At 42.2% G+C, this 19,932-nt stretch overlaps 2 protein-coding genes across 2 annotated transcripts in view; both read left to right on the plus strand.

The window, feature by feature from the left end:
- The window catches only part of col7a1l (collagen type VII alpha 1-like), a gene marked incomplete at its 5' end in the record, with an annotated part of 56,745 nt that extends 42,699 nt beyond the window's left edge, over positions 1 to 14,046 (plus strand). The window contains 10 exons of the mRNA XM_046335996.1: positions 1,179 to 1,214; positions 1,298 to 1,324; positions 1,421 to 1,486; positions 4,085 to 4,094; positions 4,284 to 4,322; positions 5,967 to 6,098; positions 7,468 to 7,572; positions 7,805 to 8,011; positions 9,253 to 9,342; positions 14,023 to 14,046. Coding sequence (XP_046191952.1) covers positions 1,179 to 1,214; positions 1,298 to 1,324; positions 1,421 to 1,486; positions 4,085 to 4,094; positions 4,284 to 4,322; positions 5,967 to 6,098; positions 7,468 to 7,572; positions 7,805 to 8,011; positions 9,253 to 9,342; positions 14,023 to 14,046 — 736 coding nt within the window. The remainder of the gene's footprint in view (positions 1 to 1,178; positions 1,215 to 1,297; positions 1,325 to 1,420; positions 1,487 to 4,084; positions 4,095 to 4,283; positions 4,323 to 5,966; positions 6,099 to 7,467; positions 7,573 to 7,804; positions 8,012 to 9,252; positions 9,343 to 14,022) is intronic.
- A 4,439-nt stretch (positions 14,047 to 18,485) lies between these two features.
- Positions 18,486 to 19,932, plus strand: part of si:dkey-117n7.5 (uncharacterized protein LOC559444 homolog) — a 29,580-nt gene continuing 28,133 nt past the window's right edge. The window contains exon 1 of the mRNA XM_046335997.1: positions 18,486 to 18,491. Within this exon, the coding sequence (XP_046191953.1) occupies positions 18,486 to 18,491 (6 nt within the window). The remainder of the gene's footprint in view (positions 18,492 to 19,932) is intronic.

Consider the following 19,932-nt stretch of genomic DNA (forward strand, 5'->3'; position numbering starts at 1 on the left):
ACCGCCATAAAAAAGCCAGGCTACGGTTTGCAACTGCACATGGGGACAAAGATAGTACGTTTTGGAGAAATGCCCTCTGGTCTGATGAAACATAAATAGAACTGTTTGGCCATAATGACCATCGTTATGTTTGGAGGAAAAAGGGGGGGCTTGCAAGCCGAAGAACACAATACCAACCGTGATGCACGGGGGTGGCAGCATCATGTTGTGGGGGTGCTTTACTGCAGGAGGGACTGGTGCACTTCACAAAATAGATGGCATCCTGAGGGAGGAAAATAATGCGGATGTATTGAAGCAACATCTCAAGACATCAGTCAGGAAGTTAAAACATGGTCACAAATGGGTCTTCCAAATGGACAATGACCCCAAGCATACTTCCCAAGTTGTGGTCAAATGTCTTAAGGACAACAAAGTCAGGGTATTGGAGTGGCCATCACAAAGCGCTGACCTCAATCCTACAGAGAATGTGTGGGCAGAACTGAAAAAGCGTGTGCGGGCAAGGAGGCCTACAAACCTGACTCAGTTACACCAGCTTTGTCGGGAGGAATGGGCCAAAATTCACCCAACTTATTGTGGGAAGCTTGTGGAAGGCTACCTGAAATGTTTGACCCAAGTTAAACAATTTAAAGGCAATCCTACCAAATACTAATTGAGTGTATGTAAACTTCTGACCCACTGGGAATGTGATGAAAGAAATAAAAGCTCAAATAAATCATTCTCTCTACTATTATTCTGACATTTCACATTCTTAAAATAAAGTGCTGATTCTAACTGACCAAAGACAGGGAATTTGTACTAGGATTAAATGTCAGGAATTGTGAAAACTGAGTTTAAATGTACTTGGCTAAGGTGTATGGTAACTTCCGACTTCATCTGTACATAGGTATTCCAACAATTTGGCTATGATTTGTATAGCAAAAACACTATATCATTATTTGAAGTTAGATTTTTTTGCTAGTTTGTAAGTGAAATATTTACCTCTTGATATGTAGGGTAGACCTGGCATTGATGGAAAGAGAGGTCTGGCTGGAAAAGATGTGAGCATTTTTGTCTCTTTGTCAAATAATATTGTATTTTTTTAAATGTTCCTGCTCTGTTCCAGCATTTTAATCAGATCACTTAAAAAATAACCACAAATACCCCAAAGTGAAGTCCTCCTAATTATTCTCTTGAGACAGGGAGAGCAAGGACAAAGAGGAGATGATGGCAAAAAGGTATGATTTGGAGCAAGTCTGGCTATTCCCTAAACACACCAACACAATAAACCATATTTGTGATTTTGCGTCTCTAACCCTAGGGTGATAAAGGTGAATCGGGAACTGAGGTAAGTTATTTTATTTTAATAAGGCATTATTAATTATCATCAAATTATTAACATGATAATTAAGCCCAATTGTTAATTTCTTCTATCTCCCCCCAGGGTAAAAAAGGGGAATTGGGTGCTCCGGGCCCACCTGGTACCCATGTTCTGGTTACTCAACAAGAGGTAAGTACATCTCCACATTCTCTACAAACTGGTGCACCATGTAAGAACAATCTTCTACATTATCCATGATAACCCTTCTGTCTATTGCAGGGTTCTCCAATAGGCATCCTACGTGGTTTTATTTGACCCCACCAAGTAAAAATATGATTTAAAAAACTATATATATACCAGTCAAAAGTTTGGACACACCTACTCATTCAAGGGTTTTTCTTTCTTTTTACTGTTTTTTACATTGGAGAATAATAGTGAAGACATCAAAACTATGAAACAACACATATGGAATCATGTAGTAACCAAAAAAGTGATAAACAAATAATATTTTAGATTTGAGACTCTTCAAAGTAGCCACCTTTTGCCTTGATGACAGGTTTGCACACTGTTGGCATTCTCTCTCAAACAGCTTCACCTTGAATGCTTTTCCAACAGTCTTGAAGGAGTTGCCACATATGCTGAGCAATTGTTGGCTTTTATCTTCACTCTGTGGTCCAACTCATCACAAACCATCTCATTCTCATGATGCAGCACTCAAAAATAGCCCTTATACAGAGGTGTGTTGGCTCATTGTCCTGTTGACAAACAAATTATAGTCCCACTAAGTGCAAACCAGATGGGATGGCGTATCGCTGCAGAATGCTGTGGTAGCCATGCTGGTTAAGTGTGCCTTGAATTCTAAATCACAGACAGTGTCACCAGCAATGCACCTCCACACCATCACACCTCCTCCTCTATGCTTCACGGTGGGAACTACACATGCAGAGATCATCCATTTACCTACTCTGCGTCTCATAAAGACACAGTTGGAACCAAATATAAGATTTGGACTCATCACACCAAAGGACAGATTTCCACCGGTCTAATGTCCATTGCTCATGTTTCTTGGCCCAAGCAAGTCTCTTCTTATTATTGGTGTCCTTTAGTAGTGGTTTATTTGCAGCAATTCGACCATGATGGCCTGATTCACACAGTCTCCTCTGAACAGTTGATGTTGAGATGTGTCTGTTACTTGAACTCTGTGAAGCATTTATTTGGGCTGGTAACTCTAATGAACTTATCCTCTGCAGCAGAAGGAACTCTGGGTCTTCCTTTCCTGTGGCGGTTGTCATTACGTGGCCATTTCTTGGTGTAGATCGTGGCTTTCCCCTCTCTCTCACTCTCTCCTACACCCAGGTTCTGTTATCTCAGGCCATAAATTCATGGCAGAGACTCTCTCCCCTGGTCATGCAGAGAGAGAGACCACAGAGTGATCAAAGGATTTCACTTGGCTGAACTCCTAAATCCCCAAATTGGGGGAATTCAATTATATGTCCACTAGTAAGAATGTGGGAAGGGTCCGTGGACACTCTTGCGACTAGCAATCCCGTATCCGGGAGCGTAATCATAGCCTCAAGCGCATTACCATAACGCAACTTTTCCTATTCATGAAAATCGCAAATGAAATGAAATAAATATATTCAAACACAAGCTTAGCCTTTTGTTTACAACACTGTCATCTCAGATTTTCAAAATATGCGTTACAGCCAACGCTAGACAAGCATTTGTGTAAGTTTATCATGGCATAATGCTATGCTAGGCTCTGCTGGCAGCAGGCCACATTTAAGGATACTTAAATTCACACAGGACACCAGATAAGACAGGAGAATTACACCAGATATAACAGACTGACCCTAGTCCCCCGGCACATAGACTATTGCAGTATAGATACAGTCAGACTGCCTCTGGCTGTATTGCAGCATAGATACAGTCAGACTGCCTCTGGCTGTATTGCAGCATAGATACAGTCAGACTGCCTCTGACTGTATTGTTGATGAATGTTCCCAGGGTGCCACCCTTGAAGAGATGAGACAGGCATTCCCTTTGCCAATGGGACCTCCTGGGGCTAAAGTAAGCACAATGTTCATACTCTGCATGGTTCTATCTATAATTGAATCTAATGGGCATAGTCAGCTGCAGCATCTACACCCAACAACTGCCTGGCAAGATGTGTATAATGTATATGTTGATTGATTGATTGACATTGGATTGGGTTGATGGATGGATTGGTGGGGGTGGATTGGTGGATTGATAGATTGGTGGGTGGATGGATGGGTGGGTGGGTGGGCGGGAGGTTGGTGGATGAATTGATGGGTGGATGGATGGATGGGTGGATGGGTGGATGGATTGGTGGATGGATGGGTGGATGGATGGATTGGTGGATGGATGGATGGATGGATGGATGGATGGATTGGTGGTGGATGGATGGATGGATGAATGGTGGGTTGGTGGATGGATGGATGGATGGTAGGTTGGTGGATTGGTGGATGGATGAATGGTGGATGGATTGGTGGGTTTTTGGCTGGATGGTGTATTGATTGATTGATTACATGATCCTATATAGGACATGTGATTTATATGAGTTGATATGATCCAAAAGTTACTAGCAGGGCTTTAGACTTGTATGTAGAATGTGCTTGATATCATGCATTCTGAATGCATGTTTCCCTCTCTGCTCCTCTGTCTCTGTGTTTAGGGTCCACCAGGGATGAAGGTACATCACTTTACTTTATTGATGATTGAAGATATAACTGATGTGGAATTGTAATGTCTACTTTATATGTTCAGGGAGAGCAAGGTGAGAGCGGATTGAAAGGGAAGAAAGTAATGTGTTCTCAGTAAAAAAATAATGATTTATTCATGCTTATTCATGAAATGTATTATAAAGTGTTACCAAATATTGTTTGACACATCCAGTCAGTGAAATAAAATCAGTGAAGAATTTGAAAAGGACATTGTTTTGACCTGACATGCTCCTATTCCTCAGGGTGACGCTGGTCTTCCAGGGAAATCAGCTGACATGAAGGTACATTTACATTTAAGTCATTTAGCAGACGCTCTTATTCAGAGCGACTTACAAATTGGTGCATTCACCTTATGACATCCAGTGGAACAGCCACTTTACAATAGTGCATCTAAATCTTTTAAGGGGGGGGGGTGAGAAGGATTACTTATCCTATCCTAAGTATTCCTTAAAGAGGTGGGGTTTCAGGTGTCTCCGGAAGGTGGTGATTGACTCCGCTGTCCTGGCGTCGTGAGGGAGTTTGTTCCACCATTGGGGCCAGAACAGCGAACAGTTTTGACTGGGCTGAGCGGGAACTGTACTTCCTCAGTGGTAGGGAGGCGAGCAGGCCAGAGGTGGATGAACGCAGTGCCCTTGTTTGGGTGTAGGGCCTGATCAGAGCCTGGAGGTACTGAGGTGCCGTTCCCCTCACAGCTCCGTAGGCAAGCACCATGGTCTTGTAGCGGATGCGAGCTTCAACTGGAAGCCAGTGGAGAGAGCGGAGGAGCGGGGTGACGTGAGAGAACTTGGGAAGATTGAACACCAGACGGGCTGCGGCGTTCTGGATGAGTTGTAGGGGTTTAATGGCACAGGCAGGGAGCCCAGCCAACAGCGAGTTGCAGTAATCCAGACGGGAGATGACAAGTGCCTGGATTAGGACCTGCGCCGCTTCCTGTGTGAGGCAGGGTCGTACTCTGCGGATGTTGTAGAGCATGAACCTACAGGAACGGGCCACCGCCTTGATGTTAGTTGAGAACGACAGGGTGTTGTCCAGGATCACGCCAAGGTTCTTAGCGCTCTGGGAGGAGGACACAATGGAGTTGTCAACCGTGATGGTGAGATCATGGAACGGGCAGTCCTTCCCCGGGAGGAAGAGCAGCTCTGTCTTGCCGAGGTTCAGCTTGAGGTGGTGATCCGTCATCCACACTGATATGTCTGCCAGACATGCAGAGATGCGATTCGCCACCTGGTCATCAGAAGGGGGAAAGGAGAAGATTAATTGTGTGTCGTCTGCATAGCAATGATAGGAGAGGCCATGTGAGGTTATGACAGAGCCAAGTGACTTGGTGTATAGCGAGAATAGGAGAGGGCCTAGAACAGAGCCCTGGGGGACACCAGTGGTGAGAGCGCGTGGTGAGGAGACAAATTCTCGCCACGCCACCTGGTAGGAGCGACCTGTCAGGTAGGACGCAATCCAAGCGTGGGCCGCGCCGGAGATGCCCAACTCGGAGAGGGTGGAGAGGAGGATCTGATGGTTCACAGTATCGAAGGCAGCCGATAGGTCTAGAAGGATGAGAACAGAGGAGAGAGAGTTAGCTTTAGCAGTGCGGAGCGCCTCCGTGATACAGAAAAGAGCAGTCTCAGTTGAATGACTAGTCTTGAAACCTGACTGATTTGGATCAAGAAGGTCATTCTGAGAGAGATAGCGGGAGAGCTGGCCAAGGTAGACATCTCAGAACTACATTAACGCCACATACATTTAATGGAAAACCACAAATCATGGAAAAAATGTTTTATTTTCTCCTTCCCAGAACATTGAAGTAATGTTTGAAGACTATGGCATAAGGGTAAGCTCTTGACTCCGAATCCCAAACAGTTTTGTAGTTCAAAGTTTTTCATTTCACTGCCCAAGGTGGCTGTCTCATTAAGAAAGACTCTGTTTCCCAGCTGCCCTTGCTGAAGGCACTGATTGACAGGCTGCTGCAGGACGGCATGGAGGAACTTCTGCAGGAGCTAACCACCTCTAGGAGAGTCAATGAGAAGGAGAAACACGGCTCCAACATTATCACTGACTACACAGTATGTACACAGTCCATGCATATCTCTTCAACCCAAATCACACCAGGGGACATACCTGGTCATTTAGTGGGTTATTCCTGGGAGAAGTTCAATAAGGAAAATTGGAATTGGAATGTCAATTCTCTTTCTGAATTGACTGAATTGCAATGTAATTTACCATAACCCTGGTGACAAGCCTAGTATCAGAACTTAGATAGTGCTGGACTCATGAGTGTGTTAGTGTTGGACTCATGAGTGTGTTAGTGTTGGACTCATGAGTGTGTTAGTGTTGGACTCATTAGTGTGTTAGTGTTGGACTCATGAGTGTGTTAGTGTTGGACTCATGAGTGTGTTAGTGTTGGACTCATGAGTGTGTTAGTGTTGGACTCATGAGTGTGTTAGTGTTGGACTCATGAGTGTGTTAGTGTTGGACTCATGAGTGTGTTAGTGTTGGACTCATGAGTGTGTTAGTGTTGGACTCATGAGTGTGTTAGTGTTGGACTCATGAGTGTGTTAGTGTTGGACTCATTAGTGTGTTAGTGTTGGACTCATGAGTGTGTTAGTGTTGGACTCATGAGTGTGTTGTTAGTGTTGGACTCATGAGTGTGTTAGTGTTGGACTCATGAGTGTGTTAGTGTTGGACTCATGAGTGTGTTAGTGTTGGACTCATGAGTGTGTTAGTGTTGGACTCATGAGTGTGTTATTGTTGGACTCATGAGTGTGTTATTGTTGGACTCATGAGTGTGTTAGTGTTGGACTCATGAGTGTGTTAGTGTTGGACTCATTAGTGTGTTAGTGTTGGACTCATGAGTGTGTTAGTGTTGGACTCATGAGTGTGTTAGTGTTGGACTCATGAGTGTGTTAGTGTTGGACTCATGAGTGTGTTAGTGCTGGACTCATGAGTGTGTTAGTGTTGGACTCATGAGTGTGTTAGTGTTGGACTCATGAGTGTGTTAGTGTTGGACTCATGAGTGTGTTAGTGTTGGACTCATGAGTGTGTTAGTGTTGGACTCATGAGTGTGAGTGTGTTAGTGTAGTGTTGGACTCATGAGTGTGTTAGTGTTGGACTCATGAGTGTGTTAGTGTTGGACTCATGAGTGTGTTAGTGTTGGACTCATGAGTGTGTTAGTGTTGGACTCATGAGTGTGTTAGTGTTGGACTCATGAGTGTGTTAGTGTTGGACTCATGAGTGTGTTAGTGCTGGACTCATGAGTGTGTTAGTGTTGGACTCATGAGTGTGTTAGTGTTGGACTCATGAGTGTGTTAGTGCTGGACTCATTAGTGTGTTAGTGCTGGACTCATGAGTGTGTTAGTGTTGGACTCATGAGTGTGTTAGTGCTGGACTCATGAGTGTGTTAGTGCTGGACTCATGAGTGTGTGTTTTGAACAGAGAACTGTAAAGTATGAGATCTCCAAGGAGCCTCTGACAGAGATGGACACCATAGAGGTGGCAGTTGACTCTGACCTAGACAGACAGCTACCAGAACCTAACTCTGTGAGTATCCACTCCAAACATGCTACATGACATAGGGACGCTTTCCCTCACACATATTAAGCCTAACCCTAACACAAATACTCAAATGAGTATTGTTTTTAGTCCACAACTAGTCTTTATCTGTATCCCAGAAATCAACCCATATTATAAAGCCCAGTCTATTTATGTATCCAACAGATACACTGTTGTACTACAACATGTAGTTATTCATCCAGGTCTCTATCTCATGAAGGATGCTTTGAATGAAACGGCGGAGGGCCCCACATTCTGGAACCTCACCCCTCTTAATGGTCTTAATGGCGTCCAAGACGTGGGGAGGATAGAGAGCACCTCTAAGGGGATAGAGGGCACACTGACAGTGGACGAGGACTTCAGTGAAACTCCCTCGCCCAAGTTGCCTTTATCAAACTCAACATTTAACAACACAACGTCTGAAGAGGTAAGGAAGGGGTACCTCTTCTACTCAAACCCCACAGCCAAACACTGGCTGTCAAATTAACTTTTAAAAGTGAACTATGAATAGTACAAGGTGTGTGTGTGTGTGTGTGTGTGTGTGTGTGTGTGTGTGTGTGTGTGTGTGTGTGTGTGTGTGTGTGTGTGTGTGTGTGTGTGTGTGTGTGTGTGTGTGTGTGTGTGTGTGTGTGTGTGTGTGTGTGTGTGTGTGTGTGTGTGTGTTTTAGAGGGTCTCTGAGGTACCAGGGGCAATATTAGAAACTGTTCTCCTCAATGAGGAAGACTCCTTGAAGAAAAAGAAGAGTCGAGAACGGAAGGTGATGTCACTACAAATCGATCTTTTTGTTTTACATCTGATATACACAACCTTGTTGGGTTCAAATCCATTTCAAAATTTGAGAAAAATGTGTAATTTGGACATAAATTATGCAATTAGATGTAAGTTGTTCACAACCTATTTGTATTCATGACTATACAAGCAAATGTTATATTTAAATAGGTCTAAATAGATACTGTAAAAGAAAACATGTAAACTTTCCCTTTAACATTTTCTTAAATGTACAAAATGTTTTAGCGATAATTTTCTCTCCCATGAATCAGCCCATGACACAGATATAAATATCTTTGACCATAACTACCACAGCATGTTAGATGTGTATTTCCTATAAAGCATTACAACTTTTAACTGTGAAATTCTGAACCAGGGCAAGGGACAGAAAGGACGACATAAGAGGCAAAGACAACGCCTGGTAAACGCCCAAACTAAAGATGTAGTCAAAATAACCATATAAATGCCCAAACTAAACATGTCTAACATTTACGTTGTCACCGTCTGTTGCTAAGCATGTCACCCTCACCTGTTTTAACCTCAACTCCTTCAAATGACAGTGAGAAAAGAATTACTATCATTTCTTTCTAAGCAAACATAACATTTATCAAATTCTAAACCTAAATTAAAACTAAACTTATTAAACTGTACTTGCTGTGCCTAACTTGACCAATAAAAGGTATTAAATCATCATAACAGACATTTTAAAATGACTAAAAGCATGAATTTTTTTCTCCTAACTTGCTTTTTTGTTTTGTCCTTATTGTTTTGGACTTGTAAGTCATGTCCTGTACTCTCTCTTTGCTGCTTTGGGTCAAATACATGTTTATGATAGACATGTTTATCTCCTCTTGATCCCATTTACACATGGGACTCACCTTTTTCTCTCCTCTCTGAAGACGAGTACAGAGGAGGAAGAGGAAGCGGTGGAGGAGGAATTATACGATGGGGATGAGTACAGTTATGAATATGAGGTGAGTAACTGTCAAGTGAGATGTAAATGAACATTCCTAAGGATTTGATTGGTACATACTATTAGTCCTAAACTACAGTATTAAGTCTGTGGGTGGACACCCAATGACGTCACCTTTCCTAGTAGACCTCAGGGATCAGGGTTGGAATGACACATTTACCTCACGGGGCAGCCCATTATCCACACCAATACTTTGAGTCTTATAGCAGTGCCCTGATTGTGTTATGGTAGTGATCAGCATAGTGTGGTAACCCTCCTAATTCAAACTCTACAAACTCAAATGATTACTGAGTTAAAAGAAGGTACCTGAAACTGAATTACTCTGATGCAATACATGAATTAATGACTCACTCAACAGTAATGCTGTCATTATTTTGTGACGTTTGTAAAAGTGTTTTAGAGTGGAATGTTTTTCATAGTTATTGTTAATTTTTGTTGAAGGATTCCACAGATGATCCCTTACTGTCAATGGAAAAGCAAGGGAGTTTGAAGTCACAACAGAAAGCACACTACATGGAATGAGCAAAGAGGTGAACACTTTTCCTTTGCCACTGTATCTCTAGATATAGAAAAATGATAGTAAAGACAACGGATGGTAAAACATGTCATTTTGACCTTTGAACCAGGAAATGTACATACGGCATTCTATCCAGTAGTGGTCATTACTGATTATATGTCAATGTTTCTTAGAGTGGCCTGACAACTTTGGGTCCATATCCATCCCAGTCACCGGGAGACAGTGAAAAGGTATGAAACTGGAGCTCTTTTCCTGAGATACTTTGTAAAGTGCAAACTGTGTCAAGCAGAGCCAGCACCATGGACAGCTCTGAGTTGAGTGGTAGAAGACTATGTGACGTGTGTGTTTGCTGTATTGTATATTGTTCTTGAAACATACTACACTTTGTTCCAAAGCAGGGGGAATTCATCACCCCTATCCTTCCCAGCACAACGGAAGAAACAGAGAATGTAAGTCTGTGACTGACTGCAAGATTCTACCTGACGCTTTACTAACCATGATCCTGAAGGATATGAGGTGTAAATAGACTTCTATTCATCTTTACTAACCATGATCCTGAAGGATATGAGGTGTACATGGACACAACTAGACTTCTATTCATCTTTACTAACCATGATCCTGAGGGATATGGATGGACACAACTGAGGAGGGATATGTAAATGGACACAACTAGCCTTCTATTCATCTTTACTAACCATGATCCTGAGGGATATGAGGTATAAATGGACACAACTAGACTTCTATTCATCTTTACTAACCATGATCCTGAAGGATATGAGGTGTAAATGGACACAACTAGACTTCTAGTCGTCTTTACTAACCTTGATCCTGAGGGATATGAGGTGTAAATGGACACAACTAGACTTCTAGTCGTCTTTACTAACCATGATCCTGAGTCTTTACTAACCTTGATCCTGAGGGATATGAGGTGTAAATGGACACAACTAGACTTCTAGTCGTCTTTACTAACCTTGATCCTGAGGGATATGAGGTGTAAATGGACACAACTAGACTTCTAGTCGTCTTTACTAACCTTGATCCTGAGGGATATGAGGTGTAAATGGACACAACTAGCCTTCTATTTGTCTTTACTAACCATGATCCTGAGGGATATGGGGTGTAAATGGACACAACTAGCCTTCTATTCGTCTTTACTAATGGTGTTGCAGTTCATGTATGCCTCCGTTGGACTGTGGGTGTATGAATGTGATGCAAAGTGCTTTGATCCAATGATTATCATTGGCATTCCAATACAAAGGTTGTAGGTAATTGATAGCATTTATATGTTCTAACTTATCTTCTGTATGTGTTTCTTGGTTGATTAGAATTTCCCAAAAGAAAGCCCTGCCCAGTGTTCAATAACATGAATACATAGTCAGATTGTGTCGTAATAATGATTGGCCAACCATCGTAGTGATCTGAGCACTTGGCATCACTGTGTACGTTGAGATCTTTCGTCTGCCTATCAACTGTGAACATTTCACCAGTGCAAAATGTACCACAATTCCAATTTTAAACATGAATTATTAGGCCTGCGTGAAAAACAAATATTTAAAGTCTTAAATAAACAAAATATATATTTGACTTAAAGATTTAACACAAAGGGGCCAACTTACAATGGAAGACATACATACTGTATTCTGGCATGCATTGGTGCATGACCTCTGAACTTTGCCTGAATGGTAATGTCAAGAGATGCAACCAAAATGAACTTTTCCAATAACATTTGTAGCTCACTGGGCAGCCCGTTATCCACACCAATACTTTGAGTCTTATAGCAGTGCCCTGATTGTGTTATGGTAGTGATCAGCATAGTGTGGTAACCCTTCTAATTCAAACTCTACAAACTCAAATGATTACTGAGTTAAAAGAAGGTACCTGAAACTCAATTACTCTGATGCAATACATGTATTAATGAATCCATCACACACATTCATGAGGAGGGTGTGTTGTTGACCTTGCACGTGTACATCTCTAGAGACAAAATTAGGAAGTCATACAGTTGATTTGGGTCCCCACCCACTTCCCTGAAAATAATGAATTATTAGGAATTGAATAGTTTATCATTATATGCCAGTTATATACCTGTTATTAATTGTGGTTTGCGTATCGAACTCCGATGACTGTCTCACTCACCAGTAATGCTGTCATTATTTTGTGACGTTTGTAAAAGTGTTTTAGAGTGGAATGTTTTTCATAGTTATTGTTAATTTTTGTTGAAGGATTCCACAGATGATCCCTTACTGTCAATGGAAAAGCAAGGGGAGTTTGAAGTCACAACAGAAAGCACACTACATGGAATGAGCAAAGAGGTGAACACTTTTCCTTTGCCACTGTATCTCTAGATATAGAAAAATGATAGTAAAGACAACGGATGGTAAAACATGTCATTTTGACCTTTGAACCAGGAAATGTACATACAGCATTCTGTCCAGTAGTGGTCATTACTGATTATACAGTGGGCAAAAAAGTATTTAGTCAGCCACCAATTGTGCGAATTCTCCCACTTAAAAACATGAGAGAGGCCTGTAATTTTCATCATAGGTACACTTCAACTATGACAGACAAAATGAGAAATAAAATCCAGAAAATCATATTATAGGATTTTTAATGAATTTATTTGCAAATTATGGTGGAAAATAAGTATTTGGTCACCTACAAACAAGCAAGATTTCTGGCTCTCACAGACCTGTAACTTCTTATTTAAGAGGCTCCTCTGTCCTCCACTCGTTACCTGTATTAATGGCACCTGTTTGAACTTGTTATCAGTATAAAAGACACCTGTCCACAACCTCAAACAGTCACACTACAAACTCCACTATGGCCAAGACCAAAGAGCTGTCAAAGGACGCCAGAAACTAAATTGTAGACCTGCACCAGGCTGGGAAGACTGAATCTGCAATAGGTAAGCAGCTTGGTTTGAAGAAATCAACTGTGGGAGCAATTATTAGGAAATGGAAGACATACAAGACCACTGATAATCTCCCTCGATCTGGGGCTCCACGCAAGATCTCACCCCGTGGGGTCAAAATGATCACAAGAACGTTGAGCAAAAATCCCAGAACCACACGGGGGGACCTAGTGAATGACCTGCAGAGAGCTGGGACCAAAGTAACAAAGCCTACCATCAGTAACACACTACGCCGCCAGGGACTCAAATCCTGCGGTGCCAGACGTGTCCCCCTGCTTAAGCCAGTACATGTCCAGGCCCATCTGAAGTTTGATAGAGAGCATTTGGATGACCCAGAAGAAGATTGGGAGAATGTCATATGGTCAGATGAAACCAAAATATAACTTTTTGGTAAAAACTCAACTCTTCGTGTTTGGAGGACAAAGAATGCTGAGTTGCATCCAAAGAACACCATACCTACTGTGAAGCATGGGGGTGGAAACATCATGCTTTGGGGCTGTTTTTCTGCAAAGGGACCAGGACGACTGATCCGTGTAAAGGAAAGAATGAATGGGGCCATGTATCGTGAGATTTTGAGTGAAAACCTCCTTCCATCAGCAAGGGAATTGAAGATGAAACGTGGCTGGGTCTTTCAGCATGACAATGATCCCAAACACACCACCCGGGCAACGAAGGAGTGGCTTCGTAAGAAGCATTTCAAGGTCCCGGAGTGGCCTAGCCAGTCTCCAGATCTCAACACCATAGAAAATCTTTGGAGAGAGTTGAAAGTCCGTGTTGCCCAGCAACAGCCCCAAAACATCACTGCTCTAGAGGAGATCTGCATGGAGGAATGGGACAAAATACCAGCAACAGTATGTGAAGACTTACAGAAAATGGTTGACCTCTGTCATTCCCAACAAAGGGTATATAACAAAGTATTGAGATAAACTTTTGTTATTGACCAAATACTTATTTTCCACCATAATTTGGCAAATAAATTCATAAAAAATCCTACAATGTGATTTTCTGGATTTATTTTTCTCATTTTGTCTGTTAGTTGAAGTGAACCTATGATGAAAATTACAGGCCTCTCATCTTTTTAAGTGGGAGAACGTGCACAATTGGTGGCTGACTAAATACGTTTTTGCCCCACTGTATGTCCATGTTTCTTAGAGTGGCCTGACAACTTTGGGTCCATATCCATCCCAGTCACCGGGAGACAGTGAAAAGGTATGAAACTGGAGCTCTTTTCCTGAGATACTTTGTAAAGTGCGAACTGTGTCAAGCAGAGCCAGCACCATGGACAGCTCTGAGTTGAGTGGTAGAAGACTATGTGACGTGTGTGTTTGCTGTATTATATATTGTTCTTGAAACATACTACACTTTGTTCCAAAGCAGGGGGAATTCATCACCCCTATCCTTCCCAGCACAACGGAAGAAACAGAGAAGGTAAGTCTGTGACTGACTGCAAGATTCTACCTGACGCTTTACTAACCATGATCCTGAAGGATATGAGGTGTAAATGGACACAACTAGACTTCTATTCATCTTTACTAACCATGATCCTGAGGGATATGAGGTGTAAATGGACACAACTAGACTTCTATTCATCTTTACTAACCATGATCCTGAGGGATATGAGGTGTAAATGGACACAACTAGCCTTCAATTCGTCTTTACTAATGGTGTTGCAGTTCATGTATGCCTCCGTTGGACTGTGGGTGTATGAATGTGATGCAAAGTGCTTTGATCCAATGATTATCATTGGCATTCCAATACAAAGGTTGTAGGTAATTGATATCATTTATATGTTCTAACTTATCTTCTTGATGTGTTTCTTGGTTGATTAGAATTCCCAAAAGAAAGCCCTTCCCAGTGTTCAATAACATCAATACATAGTCAGATTGTGTCATAATAATGATTGGCCAACCATCGTAGTGATCTGAGCACTTATCATCACTGTGTACGTTGAGATCTTTCGTCTGACTAACAACTGCGAACATTTCACCAGTGCAAAAGGTACCACAATTACAAATGTAATTTTAAACAAGAAATATTAGTCCATCATAATAAAAGTATATAAAGACATTGATTAAAAGATTGGACACAACTGGGCCAACTTGCAATGAAAGACATCCATATACCAGCATGCATTGAGCATGACCTCTGAACTTTGCCTGAATGGGAATGTCAAGAGCTGCAAACAAAATATGAACTCTTCATGAGTGAATTTATACACTTTCTGATTAAAACATTTTTCTGTTTTTTTTGTTTACTTTTTATTTTTAACACAGGACCTTTCCTCAATCCAGAAAGATTGAGACTGTAGATTTGTAAGCACGGAGTGTTTGTATAAACTGTGAAGTGAAGTGTATCGCTGGTGAGGAGCAGTCTACCCTTAACCTGACCAGCATAACATGAGGAGGGACTTCGCTTCGTCGCGCAATGATGATGCAATTTGTCCAATGTCACTCGTCCAATTCCACTTCTATGACCAGAATCGTGTTTTATACTTAATTCAAATACCTAAAAGATGAACAATACATAGGTAAAGCTCAGTTAAATCAAGACAGTGTATTATATAACGATTATTGGACTAATACATTCTTCCATCAGATGTCAGTGTTATTTTAGCATTGACTTTGCAGAAACTAATTTATTTATTAAAGAAGTTGAAAACGTTACATTGGACCTAAGCTGTAGTATCTCTCTGTCGCTTCAGTATTACAACAGTTTTTACCTCCTCGTCATTTGTTCAACCATATTCTAATGTTTTCAGTGTATCGCTGCTTATCAATTCCTCAACCAAATGTTATTTATTGAAAACATGGAAATAGATTGTATTTTGTTCCTTTTCTGTATTAGTTACTACTTTTTCAATGAAATGTGTTTCCATCATATTCTTCAGAATATATAGTATTCAAACCTGTTTACACTGGTGAAATGTTGGCAGTCTAAAGTTTTCTATTTGTATTTAACCTCTCTGTGTGCATGTAAGTAAATGTTCAAATGATCAGAAGTCTTTGTGTCTTCTTTCATCTAACATTAGAGCCTGTAATCCATTTCTGATACATCACAATCTGAAGGGACATATACACTTGATCCAGGGCTGCGCACGGACGCACACACACACACACACACACACACACACACTCACACACTCACTCACACTCACGCACACACTCACGCACGCACGCACGCACGCACGCACGCACGCACACACGCACACACACACGCACGCACACACACACACACACACACACACACACACACACACACACACACACACACACACACACACACACACACACACACACACACTCATGCTCTCACACTCACACACACACTCACACACACACTCAAACACGCACTCTCACACTCACACACACACTCACGCACTCTCACACTCACACACACACTCACACACTCTCACACTCACACTCACACACACTCATGAGTGGGACACTACGGCTGTAGGCCAAGCACCATGGGAACTCCCCACAGTGGTAATGGCACATCAATGACTTATAATCAATGACTCATGAAGTGGTTTTGGGAATTGGCAGGCGGGACCATCTCATGTCCGGGTCAGAGTAAGGAAGAGCGCCCCCTGGCCAGATTACATGGTAAGTACACTGAAAAAAATATGGATTACCATTAAAATACAATGTAAGAGTACATCATTTTTAGAAAACAATGGCATTTGCCAGAAATATTTGAGTCTTTGCTGTTTCAGGCATACATGCCAGGAACTGCCGGAGGAAGGAATCGATACCATGACAGACAAAAAGTAAACAGATTTATTTACTAGGGATATTTTTCTATTACACTGATATCAACTACTCATAGGTTGTTATCAAATCAACAGTTAGCATGGAGGGAATAGCACAGAGAAGGGTTCAGAGAAAATCAACAGGTATTACATGGTCAAATCAACAGTTAGCATGGAGGGAATAGCACAGGGAAGGGTTCAGAGAAGGTATTACATGGTCAAATCAACAGTTAGCATGGAGGGAATAGCACAGGCACAGGAAGGGTTCAGAGAAGTTATTACATGGTCAAATCAACAGTTAGCATGGAGGGAATAGCACAGGGAAGGGTTCAGAGAAGTTATTACATGGTCAAATCAACAGTTAGCATGGAGGGAATAGCACAGGGAAGGGTTCAGAAATCAACAGTTAGCATGGAGGGAATATTACATGGTCAAATCAACAGTTAGCATGGAGGGAATAGCACAGGGAAGGGTTCAGAGAAGGTATTACATGGTCAAATCAACAGTTAGCATGGAGGGAATAGCACAGGGAAGGGTTCAGAAGGGTTCAGAGTTATTACATGGTCAAATCAACAGTTAGCATGGAGGGAATAGCACAGGGAAGGGTTCAGAGAAGTTATTACATGGTCAAATCAACAGTTAGCATGGAGGGAATAGCACAGGGAAGGGTTCAGAGAAGGTATTACATGGTCAAATCAAACAACGTGTGAACATTCCCTCTTTCTGTTTTTACAGTCACAGTCGGGAGCAAGAGGTCCCAAGAAATCACATGTGAGTGTTGCTCAGCCAAAACATATCGGTGAATTGCCCAACAGAAGGACCGTAGTTATGATGCACTTTGAACATCAAAATAAATCCATATTAATTAATCACTATTTAAGTGTAATGAATTGAGCAATCTATCAGTAAACCAATCAATTTTCCATTTGTGGTTCCAGAGACAGAAACAAGAAAACAGAGACCCTCAGCCTGACCCTGAATCCTATACAGAGACGGAGGTCGACTATGAAACAGAAAGAGACTGGGAGACACCAACAGAGATGGAGGGAGAGAGAGAAGAACCCATAGCAGCAGAGGAAGAGACACCATGGGAAAGACATAGAGAGATGGAGATGGTAGAAAAGAAAGGAAAAGAGATGGAAGGAGAGATATACCATGATGCAGAAAGAGAGGAAGAGGAGGAGAGAAGTGGCGACTCTGAGTGGGACACGGAGGAAGACAGTGAATTCGAGAGGGAGAGAGAGAGGGAAAGGATGGAGATGGAGAGGGAGAGGATGGAGCTTGAAAAGAGAGGGAAGCAGAGCTGGAGTTGCAGAGGGAGAAACTAGAGAGGGAGCACATGGAAAAGGAGAGAGACCTGCAAATGGAGAGGGAGAGTGAACTAGAGAGAACAGAGATGGAGGGAGGCAGAGACCTGGACAGGGAGAGAGAGGAGTGGGAGAGACGGAGGCAGGAGATGGAAAGAGAGAGCGGAAGACAAGGAGAGTACGAGGAGGAAGGAGGAGTAAGACCCTATCCAGGGTCAGAATATGACTATTTGAAGGTAAACACTCACACGTCCCCCAATCAAAGTGCTGTGAAGATGACATGATAAAAGCGCCTGTCCTGTTACCCTCATCTATCACGCATTTCTATCAGGTTCCTCTTTGTGTTCCTCTTTGAGTGGTTCCTTCTGTTGTCTAAAGGGCGCTCCGGGTGAAAATGGACTTCCAGGACCGAAGGTGACTACCAATCATTTTCAAATACAACAGTGTCTTCAAATGGAGTGAAAGAACAAGACGTCCTGAATCTGCCCCCATATCTCTACAGTACCACGTTGCAATAAGGAATCCTTTATACATAGTTTGTTAAGGCTGTATAAGAAGTTTGTAGATAATGTATTGTTAATGTGTTGATCAGTGATATCCTGTGCATGGCAGACAGTTCACACCACCAACATGACGAGAACGACATGTTTTATAGTCTATAGCTCTCTTAGAAATGAAGGCAAACCTTTAATAAAGGGCACCTTAATGTAATGTCAACCCAATCTGTCCTTACGCCCGTACACAGTGTCAATGTCACCAGGTCACAACATCAACCCAATCTGTCCTTACGCCCGTACACAGTGTCAATGTCACCAGGTCACAACATCAACCCAATCTGTCCTTACGCCCGTACACAGTGTCAATGTCACCAGGTCACAACATCAACCCAATCTGTCCTTACGCCCGTACACAGTGTCAATGTCACCAGGTCACAACATCAAACGTATCCTCGCTCCCCTCCTACCCACATCTCATTATCAGTGACACACACACACACACACACACACACACACACACACACACACACACACACACACACACACACACACACACACACACACACACACACACACACACACACACACACACACACACACACACACACACACACACACACACACACACACACACACACCTATTTACCTACCCACATCTTCCCCTATAAGTTTGTCCATGTCTCTCTGCTCTCCTGTCAGTCAAACCAGCGGAGCTCAGAATGTTGGTCTTTGATGTCCCCAGAGTTCTATTTCTGATCCCCTCATGACGCAGTAGATTAATCATGTGGTATTAATAATTCCGTCTCTTAGCTGGCGGCATCGATACAAAACATATCCTTGAAAAACTCTATGGACATTTTTTTCTCTCCGGCTGTCTGAATGTGATGGTGCTATTTTGGTGCACGAGACACAGACAGAGACATATGGAGAGAATGAACTTGAATAACACTCACTTTGTCACTGATTTGTTGACAATTGTCTTCGTTCTACCAGGGGGAACTTGGTGAAAAGGGACACAAGGTAAATTGTTTTCCAATTCAGTAATGTGATAGAGCAAAGCCCGAACCAAGGTCTTTTTAAGCATTCATGTTTTGAACATTTAACTATTTTTATTTATTGACATATCTAACTAGAATGACTCCTGCACACTGTTCTGTATATTTGCAAATTAAACGTATCCTATTGACATTGTGTTTTTAGGGTGAGCCAGGTATTGGCCACAGAGGTCCAGTGGGACAGGCTGGTCCACCTGGAACTAAGGTAGACTCCCACACCATCACTTAGCTCTGCCCTCTACTTGGTCTAAATCTATTTAGCTTTAACTGGCTTCAATGCTTCTACACCTGCATTGCTTGCTGTTTGGGGTTTTAGGCTGGGTTTCTGTACAGCACTTTGAGATATCAGCTGATGTACGAAGGGCTATATAAATAAATACATTTGATTTGATTTGAAATTTGAATTGACAATGTTGTCACCTGTGAGGGCCTGATTGTTACTATGGAGATACAATAGTCGAGAGGAAACACTGAACTTCAGTAGCTGCTAGAGAAATACCAACACGGTCCTTATCTGTCTCCTATTAGCTATCCCCCTCTCTCTGGGATTGTCTCTTTCTTTTTCTAT

Source organism: Oncorhynchus gorbuscha, unplaced genomic scaffold, assembly GCF_021184085.1.
Source record: "Oncorhynchus gorbuscha isolate QuinsamMale2020 ecotype Even-year unplaced genomic scaffold, OgorEven_v1.0 Un_scaffold_894, whole genome shotgun sequence".
NCBI classification, from domain to species: domain Eukaryota; kingdom Metazoa; phylum Chordata; class Actinopteri; order Salmoniformes; family Salmonidae; genus Oncorhynchus; species Oncorhynchus gorbuscha.